Source organism: Seriola lalandi, unplaced genomic scaffold (genome assembly GCF_002814215.2).
Source record: "Seriola lalandi dorsalis isolate HSWRI2012SDOR001 ecotype SW California unplaced genomic scaffold, Sedor1 jcf7180002054369, whole genome shotgun sequence".
Classification (NCBI taxonomy): Eukaryota; Metazoa; Chordata; class Actinopteri; order Carangiformes; family Carangidae; genus Seriola; species Seriola lalandi.
Window position 1 is genome coordinate 62,622 of NW_019524922.1, and position 16,044 is coordinate 78,665.

General features: G+C 42.8%; 1 protein-coding gene and 1 long non-coding RNA gene across 8 annotated transcripts; one reads left to right on the plus strand and one right to left on the minus strand.

Moving 5' to 3' along the window:
* Positions 1-123: 123 nt before the first annotated feature.
* LOC147818993 (uncharacterized) lies at positions 124-1,655 on the minus strand. Its single transcript, XR_015437400.1, has 2 exons — positions 1,534-1,655; positions 124-1,436 (listed from the first exon to the last, which is right to left on the minus strand). It is a non-coding gene; the product is annotated as an uncharacterized LOC147818993 (long non-coding RNA).
* A 122-nt stretch (positions 1,656-1,777) lies between these two features.
* LOC111656762 (interferon-induced protein 44-like) lies at positions 1,778-7,707 on the plus strand. 7 transcript variants are annotated; one of them, XM_023408597.2, is made up of 7 exons: positions 1,779-1,934; positions 2,629-2,662; positions 3,151-3,352; positions 3,894-4,052; positions 6,467-6,635; positions 6,802-6,902; positions 6,973-7,707. In XM_023408597.2, exons 1-7 carry the CDS (start codon positions 1,898-1,900, stop codon positions 7,153-7,155), a joined length of 885 nt encoding a protein of 294 aa, XP_023264365.1. In that variant the 5' UTR covers positions 1,779-1,897; the 3' UTR covers positions 7,156-7,707. The 7 variants fall into 7 exon arrangements, with proteins under 7 accessions (XP_023264368.1, XP_023264369.1, XP_023264365.1 ...); XM_023408598.2 differs by having other exon boundaries at positions 3,220-3,352; XM_023408600.2 differs by lacking the exon at positions 3,894-4,052 and having other exon boundaries at positions 1,778-1,934.
* The last annotated feature ends 8,337 nt before the right edge of the window (positions 7,708-16,044 follow it).

The following is a 16,044-nucleotide window of genomic DNA, read 5'->3' on the forward strand; positions in this document are numbered from 1 at the left end:
TTGATATTGTAAATTTACATCTGAATATATTAAATAAAAGTGTTATAAAGTCAATAGTGCTGCGTATGTTATTTGTAATTAAGTTTCCAACCCCACTTTAGTTGAAAGACGACATACAGAGACTTAACTGTTTAATTTGCATTTCTTCAGTTTATTATATTTTATGAGAAATGTAAGAAAATTGATCCGAATCTGAATCAGTAAATATTGTATTTAGATTTTGCTTCTACAGGTTTTAACATTACTTTACACTTAATGATTCAATGTTAACACAAATACTGTTGAAGTTTGAGATGATTTAATCTGTTTTACACAGTATTTTTTACTTTGTCTTCCAAAACAAAAGGTTTACTTTACAATATTAAGCATGTGTTAATATTTCATTGATTGACACTTATTTTTATTATTAGGAAAAAGTTTCTCTGCAGAAACTTGCTGCTGCTGTCATTTGACCGTTTTTTTACAATTTTTTTTTTTTTTTTTTTTTTTACAGTGTTTGTGAGTAAAGACCTTATTTTCTTATTTAAGTACATTTATAAGTTTATGGTCATATCAGAAAATATGATGTTAATCTTTAAAGCCTTGTTATGTTACTTTATGTAAATCACTGTGAATCCTGTTGCTTAAAGGTGTTCAGATGATAAACATGCTTTGCCTTTGTATTTATTATTTACATGTGTGACAGGGAGTAAACATCAGTGCAGACCATCACACCCTGGACATGAACTGTTCCACCACTGTCCACTGGGAGGCGCTGCAGATACTGAACACCAACCGACACAACCAGACATGATGAAACAGTTTGTTTCCACACAGCATCAGCCTGATCAACAGTGAACTCAGACAGAACCCAGTGTAACATCCTGTGACTCTGACAGAGACTTCAAACCATATACAGTTCAGATTCAAATCAATGTGAAATCCCTTGTATGTGTGACCCAGTACGTCGTAGCAGTTTTTAAAGATCTTGTTTTTGTCCAAAAAGAACAAAGAGGTGGATGGAGACACACTTAGTAACTATACAGAAGAATTACATTGTCAAAAATTTTGTAACTACAGTTACTGATATCAACCAATACAGATTTACTCAGGAGGGAAAACATATTCTTTCCTCTCATTTATTTCCTGCTCCGTTTCCTAATTCATCGATGATCCCTACTTCATCCTTGCTGACATCCTTCAGAATGGCTCCGTCTGTTTGTCCGTCCTCCTGAGCAGCAGTGTGTCTGTCCGGCCCATTTGCCCCTGCTGCCTATGTGACCCCCAGCTCCTTTCCTCAGCCCCTTGTCTTCCCCTCTGTCTTTGTCAGTTCTGTTTGACAAGTTCTGTCGAGTTTGCCGGGAATCTCCTTGTGTGCTTTTGTTTCACCAGTTCAGTAAGTCTTTGGTGTTTGCATTACTCAATAAATTTGTGAACTGCATTTGGGTCCTGTCATCCTAACACAAGACAAAAGGAGAAAAGAACTGTTTGGACTGTTTACAGAACAGCTTTGGAAGGAACTTTGGACTCTGATGAAGACAGACAGAAACATACATTCTTCAGTCACTGCCACACACAGTCTGTAGTCCTCACAGTCAGCACAGGTTACTAACGTGAGGAGAGGAATCCTCCCCTGCTTGTTGCTCTGTCGTCGTCCTCTCAGCTCTGAAGCAAACTGGAGACAAACAAGTTTTTATATGAAGGTCCCTCCCTCTGTTATCATGTGACTTACAGGAAACGGCCAGCAATCTGTAAAACATCAGTGTGACTTTCACTTTCACTTTCACTTTGTGTGTGTGTGTTTTTGTGTGTGTGTGTGTGTTTAAGTCACATGGTCTGTAAAAGAGGATGAGGGACATTTATATAAAACCTGACTTCACTTTTCTCTGTATCGCTGCAGAACTTCTACAGGAAGAGGATGGAGGGTCGTCTGGTGGACAAGCTAAACAAACTGAGTAAGGACTATTCAGTTTCTATTCAGATGATTAAGTAACATTTTGTTGTGACTGATACACTGAGAGTTTATGTTGTTTCACTGAAGCTCTTTATAATTGAGTATTTGAAAATATTTTTTTGATATACAATAAGAATGATGTGCAAACTATTCGCCACCACATTAAACAGTTTAACAGTTTTCTGGGTTACTGCGTCTAACATGCTTTTATCTATACATGCCACACCCTTCCTGTATACGAAGCCGTGTGAAGTCATTGCTGCTTCACAATTAAAGCTTAAAGCTGGTAAACACAGAGATCTTTTATTGTGAAGTAACTACTGATGATTAAAAATGTGTCTATGACAGAAAACAACAGTCATATTCTGGGTGAGGCGTCAGTGTTTGAATTAATTCAGTTTGTAACTAATGAGAACAATCTGACTGACTGAGGGAAAGACTCACCGTCTTCTTAATTACGTCTCAGAGCAAATGTTGCTTCACAAACTCTTGATGAGACCATCCGGGAATCATGAATTTCTTTTGAACAAACGCAACACAAACTGAAAGTGAAAATTCATTCAGTGTGGATTAAATAAATTGACATTAAAACAAGCTCATCGAATCATCAACATTAAATTTGTGTTGCACACCATGTTGACAGGTTTACTAAATGTTCTTCTTGTAAGACCATTAATCACTCATTTTCTTTTCAGCTCTGGATCAGCCATGGAGGGCAATATTCTGGGGGTGAGTTTACTGAACCATGTGTGGTGACCACAGGTGTGTTATAGGAACTGGACACTGGACTCATGAGATAAAAATGATAAAAGCTCTGCGACTGCACATGCTCAGTCTCTTTAACAGACGTTTCTTTTGTAATGGAGGTCAATGGGGAAAGTGATGAACCACAGGGTTTTTTTGTGTTACAGTACGGCAAGTGACCACTGGGGACAATTGTCACTAAGTTGTTGCAGTGTGTGTGTGTGTGTGTGTGTGTGTGTGTGTGTGTGTGTGTGTGTCCAGCTCCAGGAGGAAGTGCAGGGTAGTAGGGTATAGGGTAGTATACGGTAGTGCAAGCAGTACAGGTCGTACAGATGTGTTAGGATTTTTCAGTTTTATCACTGAATCAAACCAAACCAGTGGGTCCAATATTTCTTTTCGTTTGTTGATTTATTGATGTTTGAATAATGATAAATGTTTGTATTTCAATCTAAAGTTACATGTATTATTAACAGAGACAAACAGAGGGACCTTCAGTATGTGCAGGAGTACAAGCCTGAAAATGGGAATGTCTCCCATCTCAGAGTTCTTCTGTACGGACCTGTAGGAGCTGGAAAGTCAAGCTTCATTAACTCCGTCAGCAATGTCCTTCGGGGCAGGATGACTATTCCGACTTTGGCCAGTGCAACCACCTCTAACACCAGTTTCACCAGAAGAGTAAGAAAACTTTAGATTTGTGTCAATCAGCTCAGGAGGACAAATGAACACTAATGAAGTGGTGCGTACAGCAGCAGATGGATTAATCTTTCCCTTCACTTAGAAGTTCATGTGTTCACACAGTGATCAGCCACAATGTTAACACTGGTTTAATGTTGGTTTTGTGACAGACAGGTTTATTAACCACAGACATGAACAAAACAAGGACAAACCCAGAGATGAACAGGAGACGTGAACCGATGAAGACAAACCCAGAAATCAACAGACGAACCGACACAGACAAAGGGAAGCACAAGGACTATATAGACAAGGGAGGCAAGGGTGATTGAACACAGGTGAAACACATTAGGGCGGGGCAGACAATCACCACAGACACAGGACCAAGACAGGAAGCAACACACAGACACACAAGGAAACCAATACAAAATAAAACAGGAAGTGCAAAAACTCCCAAAACAAAACTAACAAAAAGTGTCTGCTATAGCAAACCATAACAGTGTGTGTGTGTGTGTGTGTGTGTGTGTGTGTGTGTGTGTTACAGTATGAAACTTTTAAAATCAGAAAAGGAAAAGGAAACCCAAAGACATTTTACCCTTTTGTCTTCAATGACGTGATGGGGCTGGAAGAGGGGTCAGACTCTGGAGTTCGTGCTGAAGACATCAAACTGGCCATGAAGGGAGGAGTGAGGGAAGGTTACAAGGTACAACTGTCAATTTATCAATGAAAACTCTCCACATTTCTTATCCATGTTGCATCAGATATTTTTGGAGGGATGCAGTGGAATAGTATTCACAATACTTTTTAGCTGCAGGTGAATCTATTCAAGATTCAAGAAACATTTAATTTTCTAACCAGCAGAAAACAGATGGCTGAAGAGCTGAGGCTGAAACACTGGAAGAGGCGGATGAGAGTGTAGTCCTGATGAAATGGGAACAGGAAGGCAGATCGTGTGATGGGGAGTAGCAGGAGAACAGAGGTTACTGGGGGGCAAGTGGGAGTGGTCCATGATGTGGCGGCAGTAGGAACTCCTTGATGTTCCAGAAGCCTGGGTGTCAGGAGGTTCGGGCTCTTGGCAGTTGTGGATGTATTCTAGATTCTTATGGTTAGTCCAAACCACAAATGAATGCTCCACCCCCTCCAACCAGCATGTCCGCACATCCAGAGCTAGCTTAGCGCTGAGCAGCTTGGAGTTGCCACTGTCCTAGTTCCTCTCCAACAGAGAGAGAGAGAGAGAGAGAGAGGGAGAGAGAGAGAGAGAGAGAGAGAGAGATAGATAGATAGATAGATAGATAGATAGATAGATAGATAGATAGATAGATACTTTATTTATCCCTTAGGGGAAATGCATGTGTCCATTAGCTCATCATTGATAATAATGTCAATAAAAACAGTAAATAACAAATGAACAACAATAAATAGATAAGTCCACTTCCTTTGGCTGAGGTGTTGTGTAGCCTGATGGCAGTGGGAACAAATGATCTCCTGAACCTCTCTGTTCTGCAGTGAGATGAGACGCTTGCTGCAGCTGTAGCTGCTTCTCTGTCTTGCCAGGATGTTGTGGAGAGGATGGTTGATATTGTCCAAGATGGCCTCCATCTTACATTGCATGTGTCTCTCCACAACAGTCCTGAGTGAGTCCAGACTCCTGCAGCACAGACCCAGCCTTTTTGACCAGCTTGTCCAGTCTCCTTGTGTTCATGTCTGACATGCTGCTGCCCCAGCAGACTGCAGCATAAAAGAGTTACACTGGCCACCACTGACTGATAAAACATGTGCAGCATTTCACTGCAGACGTGAAAGGACCATCATTATTGTAGTAGTCCTGACAGTGAACCTCAGGGACGAACCTCGGACACATGAAAGTTCTAAACCTTGACAAACAGCTGCTTCAGTCAGCATGTCATCCAAAGAGGCAAACCTGTCCAGCGTGTCCTGGAGTACACCTTTAACTAGAGCTCAGAGGACTGCTGGACCAAGGGTCAGACTGAGAGGCGTTTCCAGATATTCAGTGTCCACAGGTGTGGTGCAGACATTTGTCTCCTTCCTCCTCTCCTTGATGTGAACCAGGTGATGAGCTTTCCCAAGGTTCAGGAAAAGCTGTGGCTCCATGGAGCAGATCAAATGAGACAAGAAGGGAGTCCACACAAAGGTGTACTGAGACAAGCACTTTATTAAAACTTAAGACAAACAAGCAGCGGGGTGTGGAAACCAAGTGCAGTCATGAAAGCAGCACATGTGAGCGGTGTCTGTGCTCTGGGGATGTGTATGTGCAAAAGTGATAGATGATACAAAAAGAAATGGATGTGAGCAGTGGGAGAGAACCAGTGAGCACATGGGTCACCTGTTATTGTATGGAAGGCTCAGGTGAACGGCATCAGCTCACGACCCACCCACATCCACCACCTGCCTGCTGAGGTGAGATCACAAGATTATAAGAGGACTGAATGATGCCAAGGTGTCGATGAGGGACTGCTCCATGTTTCACGGGCAGACAGAAGACAGCAGGCCTTTAGTTAGAGACCTTGAAGGATGTTGATGGTCGTAGGGAAGGGGTGATTGTAGAGAGGGGGTTCTGTCAGGACCAGGTATTCAGGAGGGACTCCTACATCTGGGAGGGGGGCAGGGCAGATCTGATCTCATGACAGTGGTCCCTCAAGCCTGAAATAGAGGAGCAGTCAGTGTGTGGGTCGAATGACAGATAACTGTGGATCAGGTGAAAGGTGAGTGTTTGTGGTGGTCACCTGACATGATCAGTCCCTGAGCAGAGAAGAAGACCCTGTGGGGCTGAAGGATATAGAGATTTGTTGTGATTGTTCTTCTGACTTCTCCTGTGAACAGGAAGTTTTATTTTGATGTGGTTTAGTCTTTGAGCTGTAAAGACGTCAGGCTGGTGCTGAAACATCAGTTTAAGGAATTAACCCCTGAGCTGCTGCCTGTTTAGTCCTGCTGCTTAAAGATGTAATGCAGCTGAGCACACATCCCTACAGTTTGTGTTAGTGACACAGTGACTAACACAGTGCACAGCTCTCCTATAAACTTGAAGCAGGGTCGTGTTTATTCTGTGTCTTTGTTCTTAAGTGAAGCAGCTTGGTGTTTCTATTCACTGTTTTCTAGTTCAACCCGCTGTCTCCACTGTCAGAGCGCGATCCCGGCTACAACCCAACGCCCTCTCCAGACGACAGGGTTCACATCCTGGTTTGTGTGTTTTCTGCAAACTCAGCAGAAATCAAGGGTTCAGTTCTGCAGAAGATGAAGGCCATCAGAGAGACAGCCAGCGACCTGGGTAAGAGTGCAGAGGACCACTAGTGATCGACTGGGAGACAGATTTTACTCACAGTGACCGTCTGTGATACATCACTCATCAACCCTTTTCTCACTGAACATGTGTTACTGACTAAAGTTCAGCTGTTGTCTTCCTGAAAATTCTGATTGGGTTTCTGTATCTGCAGCAATTCCTCAGATGGCGATTGTGACCAACATCGACGCAGCGTGTGCTGAGATCGAGAAGGATCTGAAGAACGTCTACATGAGCAAACACCTGAAGAAAAAGGTGAGTGTGCGTCAGTGACTGAGACCTGAATGTTTTCCTCTGTGAGCTCCAGCTTCACATGTTGTTTCAGATGACTGACTTCAGCTCAGCAGTGGGAATCCCAATGAACTGCATCTGTCCGGTGAAGAACTACAGCCAAGAAATCCAGATCAATGACGAAGTGGACTCTCTGATCGTGAGCGCTCTGAGACTCATCATCGACTTCGGAGACGACTTCATCGACAACATGCAGACCTCACCTGCAGGACAGTGAGGTGTGGGTGTTCAGTGTCAGGGCTGTTACTGCTGTTTGATGATGAAGTTCATTCTGTGTCTTTATTAATCTGTAGATAAACAGATCATACAGGTGAGGAAAGTAACACCTGCTCACATCTACATCTGTCTATATATTGAAGGGATATGTTATGTTTAATACTGTATGCTTTGTATGATTAAAAAGGCAAGTCAGCCTTAAACTGATGATTATGATTGTTTATGAACATTGTGACATGTGAACATTAAACATTGTGAACCTGATTGCCGTTTGAGATTGCAGAATGACGTACAGGGACAGACAAGAGTAGTAGACAGTACAAGTATGACATGTTTAGATAACAGGTTCAGGTCAGAATGGTGTGAGGAGAGAAGAGGTGGAGTGACCCTGTTACACAGAGAATGTTTGTATAAGAATGAATGTTTGATACAAGAAAGTACTGCATGCTGCTTAGACAGGCGAGACGAGAGCAGGGTGGTCCAGAGCTCTGTAAGCAATCTCAAACTTATATGCTTGACTATACTTTTAATAAATTAGACGTGTTGAACTTTATCTGTTGTCCTGCATACTTCATCAAACGAATGCGCGAGTCCTGTTTGGTTATATATGGATCTGGACTCAACAATTTGGTGACCCTGACGTGATGAAGGCAGGATGATACTTTGTGTGACCGATTGTTAAAAGGAAATATTTTTGTTAACAGAGGATACAGACAAGTGGAACACGGAAGACAACGAGAGGCCTCTAACTGAACAGCGGTAAGCAGAAACCTGTTTTATCGAAAATCTGCAGATTGGCGTTGACAAAATTAAGTTGTATTGAAACTGTTCCTATTGTCTGTTGTATAGTTGATAAGCACTAGGATTGAGATTGCTATTGCGATCGGAGGAAGAGTCCCCGGGTGGTTAGCACGCCGTGTGGGTGCCTCCAGGGAGATCGTGTTGGACGGAAGGGTCCCCGGTGACTGACAACTGAAGCGTGGTGCCGTCAAGGGAGATCGAAAAAAAAAACCCTTCAGGATCTAAGATCCGATGAGAAGGGGATCTCCTTAGTGAGTGCAGCCTGTTTTTCATAAAAGAACAGTAGAATTAGGCAGAGCCGTTACTTTATGTATCCGACAAATTAGAAATATTCGCCTCCTAGAAAATGTGTCAAGAGCCATTGCAGGGCATAGGGTGGTAACTCGCTTCTTGAAAACAATCTGTAGGGAAGACTTGGCGTTTTTTGCAAGGGCCCTGGTAGGAGGGCGTTGGAATATTGTCTGTGTTACCGGGACCTGTGTGTAGCGGGGAGTCACGTCGACCGAAGGAGTGGAAAACTCAGATAGAGGTTCACGTCGTCTATCGGAGTTTTTGCTCTGATGAGGACGGGCATTTGACCTAGGCGCCACAGGGGAACGTAGACCTCAAGCACTCAGGGTAGAAGGAAATAAATAAGTAAAAGTGACAACCCGGCTTCAATTGTGCGGAAATCCTCTATAGCAGGCCAATAAGTCTATTAATGAGGCGTTGTGACAGTTGTTTATAAGGACCAGGGAAGCGAGTGTTTGCAGTGAGTCAGGACAACTTGCTGCTGGAGTGTTTCATTTTCTGTTTTCTCCCGAGAGGGACAATCAGCTTGTGATTCCCAAACGGTGGTCATAAATTCCAGATTGGAGGGACCCCACCGTGGTCTGAGAAACTGAGTGGAATATTTTCAATGTGGAAATTGTAATTGGGAATTGATTTTCATTGTATCGCCTCATGTCATGTTTATTTTGCTGTTAAGTAATACATCTATTCTTCTTGGTTCGGTCTCACACATACATTTAAAGTGTAATATTTTCAATGTGAGGATTACAATCGGGAATTGAAAATAAATAAAGCCAAGGGTGAAAGGGGTGGTAGATACAGTGGTGTCTCTGTGAGTTCTGAACGGGTGTCTGAGCTGTAAAAACGTGTGGGGGTAACCTCGCGGTGATAACAAACCACACGCCACACTAAAAAGTGTGTATAGCTCACAAGGTCAGTTGCTCGGGTGTTATGCCATACAAACTGACTGGCCGCTGGGGAGGTATTAAACTAAAAAACATTTCCCACACAGGTCAAAGAGGAAGGTGAGTAAGACTACAAGAAATCAGGGAAGTATCGCACACACTCACACACACTCACCAATGGAGGGAGAATTTGATAGGGAGTGTGAGGATGGAGGGGGCTGTGGGCCTCGAATGCTGCTAGCTGGGTTACAGCAGAAACAGGCAGAACAGTGGAGACAGATAAGAAAACAGATGATAAGTGGAGAACCTATTGAAACTAGGCAGAAGCTGAACAAATGATGTGACGAGTTGTGGGATGAGGTTCAGTACAAACTGAGGGAGGATAAGACAGGAGGAGGCCTACTCCGTCTTGTCTGTAGGCTAGAAGCAGAAGCAAAGGAGGATTTAATACAGCATAAAAAACAGAGCCCATCCCTGTTGCAAAGAAGCGCTTGGACCCGAGATAGGCAGAAAAAAGAAAATCGACGAGCCCTGTTGCACAAAGTCACACTTGCAGGCTGCGCTCTGCTTCCCAGAGACAAAGCAGCCACAACATGCACTTCTATGACCAAGTCAGCTCCTCTTTACCCTGACCTTAGCACACTCCAGGCTCCCACTGCACAGCCAATGCCTCATCAGCCACAGACACAAATGCCAGTTATAACCGTGAAGGGTTTACTGGAGTATGGAGAGCAGACAGATGACACACTTGATCAGTTGAGAGCAGAGGAGGAGGCAGCCAAACAGGGGGAGATTCGGGCACTACGTGCATCCATAAGGGAGACTAGGGAAAGAATGAAAACTTTAGAGCAAGTAGACCAGGAAGATGTGGAAAGGACCAGACTTATCTTAGAGTATGATCGGATAGCAAAGGGGCAAGCCCAAGCCATGGCCACCTCATCTACCCCAGTCCCCCTCCAGGCTCCCACTGCACAGCCAATCCTTTCCACCCCAGTTCCCCCTTTGACTCCAGTCCCCCTTTTGGAGGCTGCCTCATCTACTCCAGTACCTCAGCCACCATCAGTCATTAACACCCCATGCCATAGTCTAGGGCCTGATGGTGACAAGGGGAATCCATTTTTCTCTAGGAAAGAAAGAGAAGATACTCCCCAAAAAATAGCTATGGGAGAATCTAATCCTTTCCACACCTGTACTCCCCAGTCAGAGAGGGCCGCAGTTGCAGCTGTATCTAAAACGGAGGAGAGAGAGGAGAATATGAGCCTACAGGAAGGAAATGAGGACATTGCAGAGGTGGGGGACATACAGGGTGGGGTACAGGTATTACATCTTACAGGAGAATTCACCCAGACACCAGAGGGGCGGGCTCTCCGACAATATGTCATATACATGAGACAGAGCTGATGTGGAGGACCAGCAGTACATTACACTGGTGCTCATCAGAGGGTATAACTTTTATTTTGAAAGGTCAGGGCATCAGTTCCAACAAGAAGCAGCCTGATAATAAACTGTCCATCACTTCCTGCTCTGACACTTCTCATCTCACATCATCATCATCACTGAATATTTCCTTGCGTTCTTATTTAACTTATTGTATTTATTGTGTTTGTTTTGTCCAGCTGTTGACTGCAGATGTTATTTTAAAAGTGTGTTGTCCTGCATAAAGACAGTAAACAGCTGTGACTGGGTTAAAACAGACTAATCACTGCTCTGTGTACTGATGATGATCCATAAGAACTCAGTGTTGAGTTCTAATAGACAGTACTGGAACACTAGTGTTTAGAACATGGAACCTGCTGGCAGCAGAACACTGTTCAATAAAAGTCTTCTTGCTATGTGAAGCACTGTAGCTGCATGTTTGTTTTAAAGATGCTGTGTGAATAAAGTTAAGTTGAAGAGCTAATAAAGATTTCAGTCACACTGAGTTTGTGACTTCATGGTGCTTTAACATAAAGGGACAGAATCAGTGTGTGTGGTTTGTGTTTGAAGAGCAAACCTGTAAATACATGGAGCTGGACTGTGGATCACAGATGCTGATGTGATGGTTATACAGGCTGAGAGAGTCATGATGATGTTTCCTCAACATATTCTCTATCTCTCCACCCTACATATTCCATGTGTATGGGAAGTGACCCCTGTACATATTAGAGATAGTCTCTCTGCTCAGAGAACCTGGGTTACACATGTAACCTTCCATTCTGTTCACTCCATCAGGTCCCATCAAACTGTCTCTGTAGAACAGCCAGGTAGACCTGAACAGGTGGAGGATGAAGGCACCCAGCCCTAGTTTGGTTTGAATGGGCTGGTGTGTTGTGGCGGATGATTGGAGAATAGGGAACAGGTGAACAGGTGGATGTGGGAGTCAGGTAAGTGGAACAGGTGAGACTGAGTCAGAGACAGTAACTTACACAGTTTCAGTGCAGTAAAAGACTTTAGTCTGGACAATTCAACAATCCGGGTTTTAATTCTTTCAACTCTCAGCCACTCAGGGAAAGAGGGGGGTCGTCTCTCTGTCTCTGTCTGGGATAAGGTGGGTTCACAGGTCAGATGATTAGTGGCTGACCAGGTGGTCTCATGTTTAGTGGTCCCTGATTGGTTGTTCGTTGGCATGCTGCTCATGATGTCACTGAAACATGAGGATTCCATGAGGAATAATGGAGATTTAAGAACGTGACATTAAATTCATGGACAGAATTTTATGTTTTTACCAAAAACAGCAAGGAACCCTTCTCTTAAAACTGGAACATTAAATCTATAATTAATCTTTAATTATTATTTAAAGGAGCCTGTTCTGGCTGTGACGGCCTGTGTCTATGCCAGGCTGTGTTCACTCAGTCTGTACATTGTCAACGTTTTCCTTAGTTTTCAGTACCGGTGGTCAGGTCTCTGCCGCCATGTACTCTCTGTTCAGGGTCAAATACAATTCTAATTTACTTTGTGATTTGGTTTCATTCCAATATTCGATATAATTTTCTCTTTGTTTTGAGATGATTTGGTTGGGCCGGATAGTTTTCGGTGTGTGTGGGCGGAGCTTAAGCAGCAGCTGGCAGAGGGGACTCTGATCTTTGAAGTAAGGGGTCCTTTTGTTTCCAACTTTCGTTGCACATCAGTTATTCAAATACATTGATTTAATTAGATCATAGGTTTTACCTCAGACGCCACAATCGATGAAAGAGTCCTTCATGCCAAATACAACCAAAGGTCTTTTTAAAAATCTACAAAACATGAATATATTTTATTCTTATTTTGGTGCACATGAGGGTGAAGATATGGTCCGATGTGCGATGGTTAGGCATGAATCCATTGTGTTGATTGAGGAACTCAGCTACACGGCAGCTGATGATGCTGCAGAGCAGCTTGTCCTTACAGCTACTGACACAGATCTCTGAACTCTGAGGCTCAAATTTGTCTCCACTTTTAATTATAGGTGTAATAAGACCATTATTCCAACTCTCAGGGAAAATATCCCACACTTAAAATTAGGTTGAATAATTTTAGAATAGCCAATTGGAATTTTTCTGTGCTGTGTTTCAGCATTTCATTTAGAATCCCATCAGGCCTGCATGCTTTTTTGCTGGGTCTTCAGTTTTCTTCTTCTTCGTTCATAGTAACGGGGAAATCTAGGGGGGTTGTGGTTGTGTTTGAATATCAATTCCATATTTAGTAGTTTTTCAAGTATTTGTTTGGTTTCTAAGTCAGTTCCTGGTGGTGTTGGCTCAAATAAGGTGTGAAAATGTTGCGTCCATATGTCTCCATGCTGTATGACCAGCTCCTGGGACTCAGACTGACAGATAGAGTTTCACTGGAGCCAGAAGGAGTTGGACTCTCTCTCTCTTCAAGTAGGCATAACTGTTTCTCAGTATGTTTTATCTTTTTGATTCTGATTGTATTTTTATGTCTTAAGTGCCTCACAATACTCAAGGCGTATATGATTGTTTGTAGCATCTCTGTGTTTCAGGTTAGATCATTTTCTAACTTGTTTTTCAGGTTTTGACATTCTTTGTCAAACCAGTGGTTCTTTTTTTTCAATTCAGCTTTATTTGCTGTTCTGATGTTCTTGAAGATGTAATTTATATTTTGGACAGCCTCACATATGCCTTCAGTAGAGGGAAGGGTAGGGGTATTCTATAAACTCCTCTAGTAATAATTGAATCTCCTCACTATTGCTTGCCTCTTGGTGTTGCTCAGTGCTGTCGGGCCCATCTGAATGTCCTGGGTATGTTAAACAGCTTGCTGGGTTTTGTGTGTGTGATGCTGCTGTGTTTGAGGAAGAGGGTGAATTGGTTGTGGTCTGATAAAGGGGTTTGGGGCTTGACTGTGAATGTACTGAAAGAGAAGGGGTCCATGTCTGTAATCATGTAATCTACAGTGCTGTTGCCACGAGTTGAACAATAAGTGAACCGAGGCTTCTGCAGAGTTGTAATAGCTCCCTCCCATCACTGTTCATCACAGTGTCAAAGTTGTTTCTAGGAGGCAGGTGTAGGTGAACAGTAGGAGCTTGCTGGGTGAAAAAATCTGGCCCCTTGACTACTGCTGACCACCAGTGTCGGTGTTAAAATCACCACAGATTATTATATTTCCCTGTCCCTGGTAATGACATATCTGTGACACAAGGCAGGGAAATATGTCATCAGAGAAGTAAGGCGACTCAGATGGGGAATGTAAACAGCACATACATATATATCCTTCTGTGTAGGGATACGATCTCTTTTTACTTTCTGCCAAATATATATATTTTTTGATTTTGAGAATTTGTCGCCTCAAAGCAAGAAGGTTCCCGGTTCGAGTCCCGGCTCGGCCGTGGGATCTTTCTGTGTGGAGTTTGCATGTTCTCCCTGTGCCAGTGTGGGTTCTCTCCGGGTTCTCCGGCTTCCCCACAGTCCAAAGACATGCAAAATGGGGACTAGGCTAATTGGATACTCTAACCACAGGTGTGGCTGTGAGTGTGAATGGTTGTCTGTCTCTATGTGTTTCCCCTGCGATGGACTGGCACCTGTCCAGGGAGTACCCCGCCTCTCGCCCGAAAAGATGCTGGGATAGGCTCCACCCCCTAGAGACCCTACTAGAGGATAAGTGGAAGAAAATGGATGGATGGATTTTGAGAATTTGTAGTGCATTGTGTAAATTTGATTTGTAACATATAATGAGTCCTCCTGAGTCTCTGCCTTGACTCACAGTAGATCATTTCTGGGAAGGGGCAATAACCTCTCTGTAGTTTGGAGGGCAGTGTGTGGGTACATCAGCTTCACATCATGTTTCTGATAAGACTATGATATCATTATTATTGTAAATGACCCTGTATTTTAGTTTCATTAGTTTTATTTTGTATTTGTAAGCACTGCACACAGTTGCAAATGTTTTAGTTTATTACAATATAGTTTTCTTGTTTGCATGTAAAACAGATTTTATTTTTGAAAATGTAGCTTTTATTTTGAAACTCCATTAGTGGAAGTCAACAACTTGCCTAGATAGGTGCTTCGGTTATTTGCAGTCTGCCCAGACATGTTGGTCACAGGAAGGAGAAGTTTTTCGCACAAAGATAAATGTCTTAACATAATGTGGTAAATGCAGTTGCAATTGTTTTATTATGAAAACTTTGGTCATAAAGCGCATAAAGAGTCGTCTTAGGTGATTTTGCTGCTCATAACTGATGACTATCTACTGTGAAGAAGATGTCCACACTATAAAGATTTAGCACCTCAGTCGGGGAGTGAACAAGGTACGAATGTGATTAAAGTTTAATTTCATGGTTTGTTATTTTTCTTTGATAAAGGAATCCTTGTGAATGTAGAAATTCATCTAGTAAATTCATGAAACATCAGTCAAAGAGTCCGACCATCATCTTTCTGGGGATGCTATAATTATTTATACTATTTACAAAATCAGAGGTTTTACTCTTCAGACCAAAGACTGAGGAGTAAAGACTTGTATATTCCAACAGCTTATTTTAAAGGAACTCATTGCAGATTAAATAAAATAAAACAAACACAGAAACATCTTTTACACAGGTGACCTTGAAGAACCTATTACAGTGAAATATATTGATATTGATTATATTAACTATCTTATCTAAATATGAAAGATGGTCAAAATTGTAAAATAGTAAGAGATTTAAAAAATAAATAAAATAAATAAATATGTGGAAAAAATGAAAAATTGAGATTGAACCACACTATGTTAATATAAGAACATGAAATTCTATTTGCCTATCTACCAATATGATGGATGACTGATGTTATATCTAGCTTACTAGTAGTCCACTGCACCGGTTGTGTAGCATCTGCTTGATCTCCTCCAGCTCTGTGTGGGGGTGCAGGCTGAGGAGCTGGTCTGGTCAGAGCAGTAGCATAGGAGCTCCGCTGACAGGAGGGGCTCTCTGGGTGTGGGTGCAGGAGGCCGTGGATGGGGATGGTGGGGTGGAGCAGGGTGACGAGGGCTGGGCTGTGATGGTGTGTTTCTCTCTGTCGAGGTGCAGCCCGTCATATAAATGCCGATGGTGTTATGTGTGCCAGGTGGCTGTTGGGGAGGCTGGAGCAGTTCCGGGTGATCTCCATGTTAATGTCATGTATGACATGAGGCGGGGTGTCTGTACGGGGCAGGAGGGTGGATATCACCACCCTTGATTCTTCAGTTCCAGTGAAGACAGGCTTTTTCTCAGTTTATCAGTCAGGGGTGAGGGATGATTGCAGTTAGGGTCTTTCTGTTCTGACTTCTCTGTCTGTTGGGTCGATGGTGTCTTCTGGGCCCATTGCTGAGCTGGAGCTGTTGGTGTCTATTTGTGTTTTCAGGTGGTGAAACATCTTCTCAAACAGGCTGAGACTGGTCTGGTTTACCTGGAGCAGCACCGTTCCTTTAGTTTTATAATAACTTAGAGTCAATACAAGGTTCTCAGTGTCCAGACTCGTCAGTGAGAACTT

Excerpts from the sequence above, each read along its gene's own strand:
- LOC111656762 (XM_023408597.2), top strand. The coding sequence starts at position 1,898 with ATGGAGGGTCGTCTGGTGGACAAGCTAAACAAACTGA. Across the intron at positions 2,663-3,150 it reads TGGAGGGCAATATTCTGGGG|AGACAAACAGAGGGACCTTC; the intron begins GTGAGTTTACTG and ends TATTATTAACAG. Across the intron at positions 6,903-6,972 it reads GCAAACACCTGAAGAAAAAG|ATGACTGACTTCAGCTCAGC; the intron begins GTGAGTGTGCGT and ends ATGTTGTTTCAG.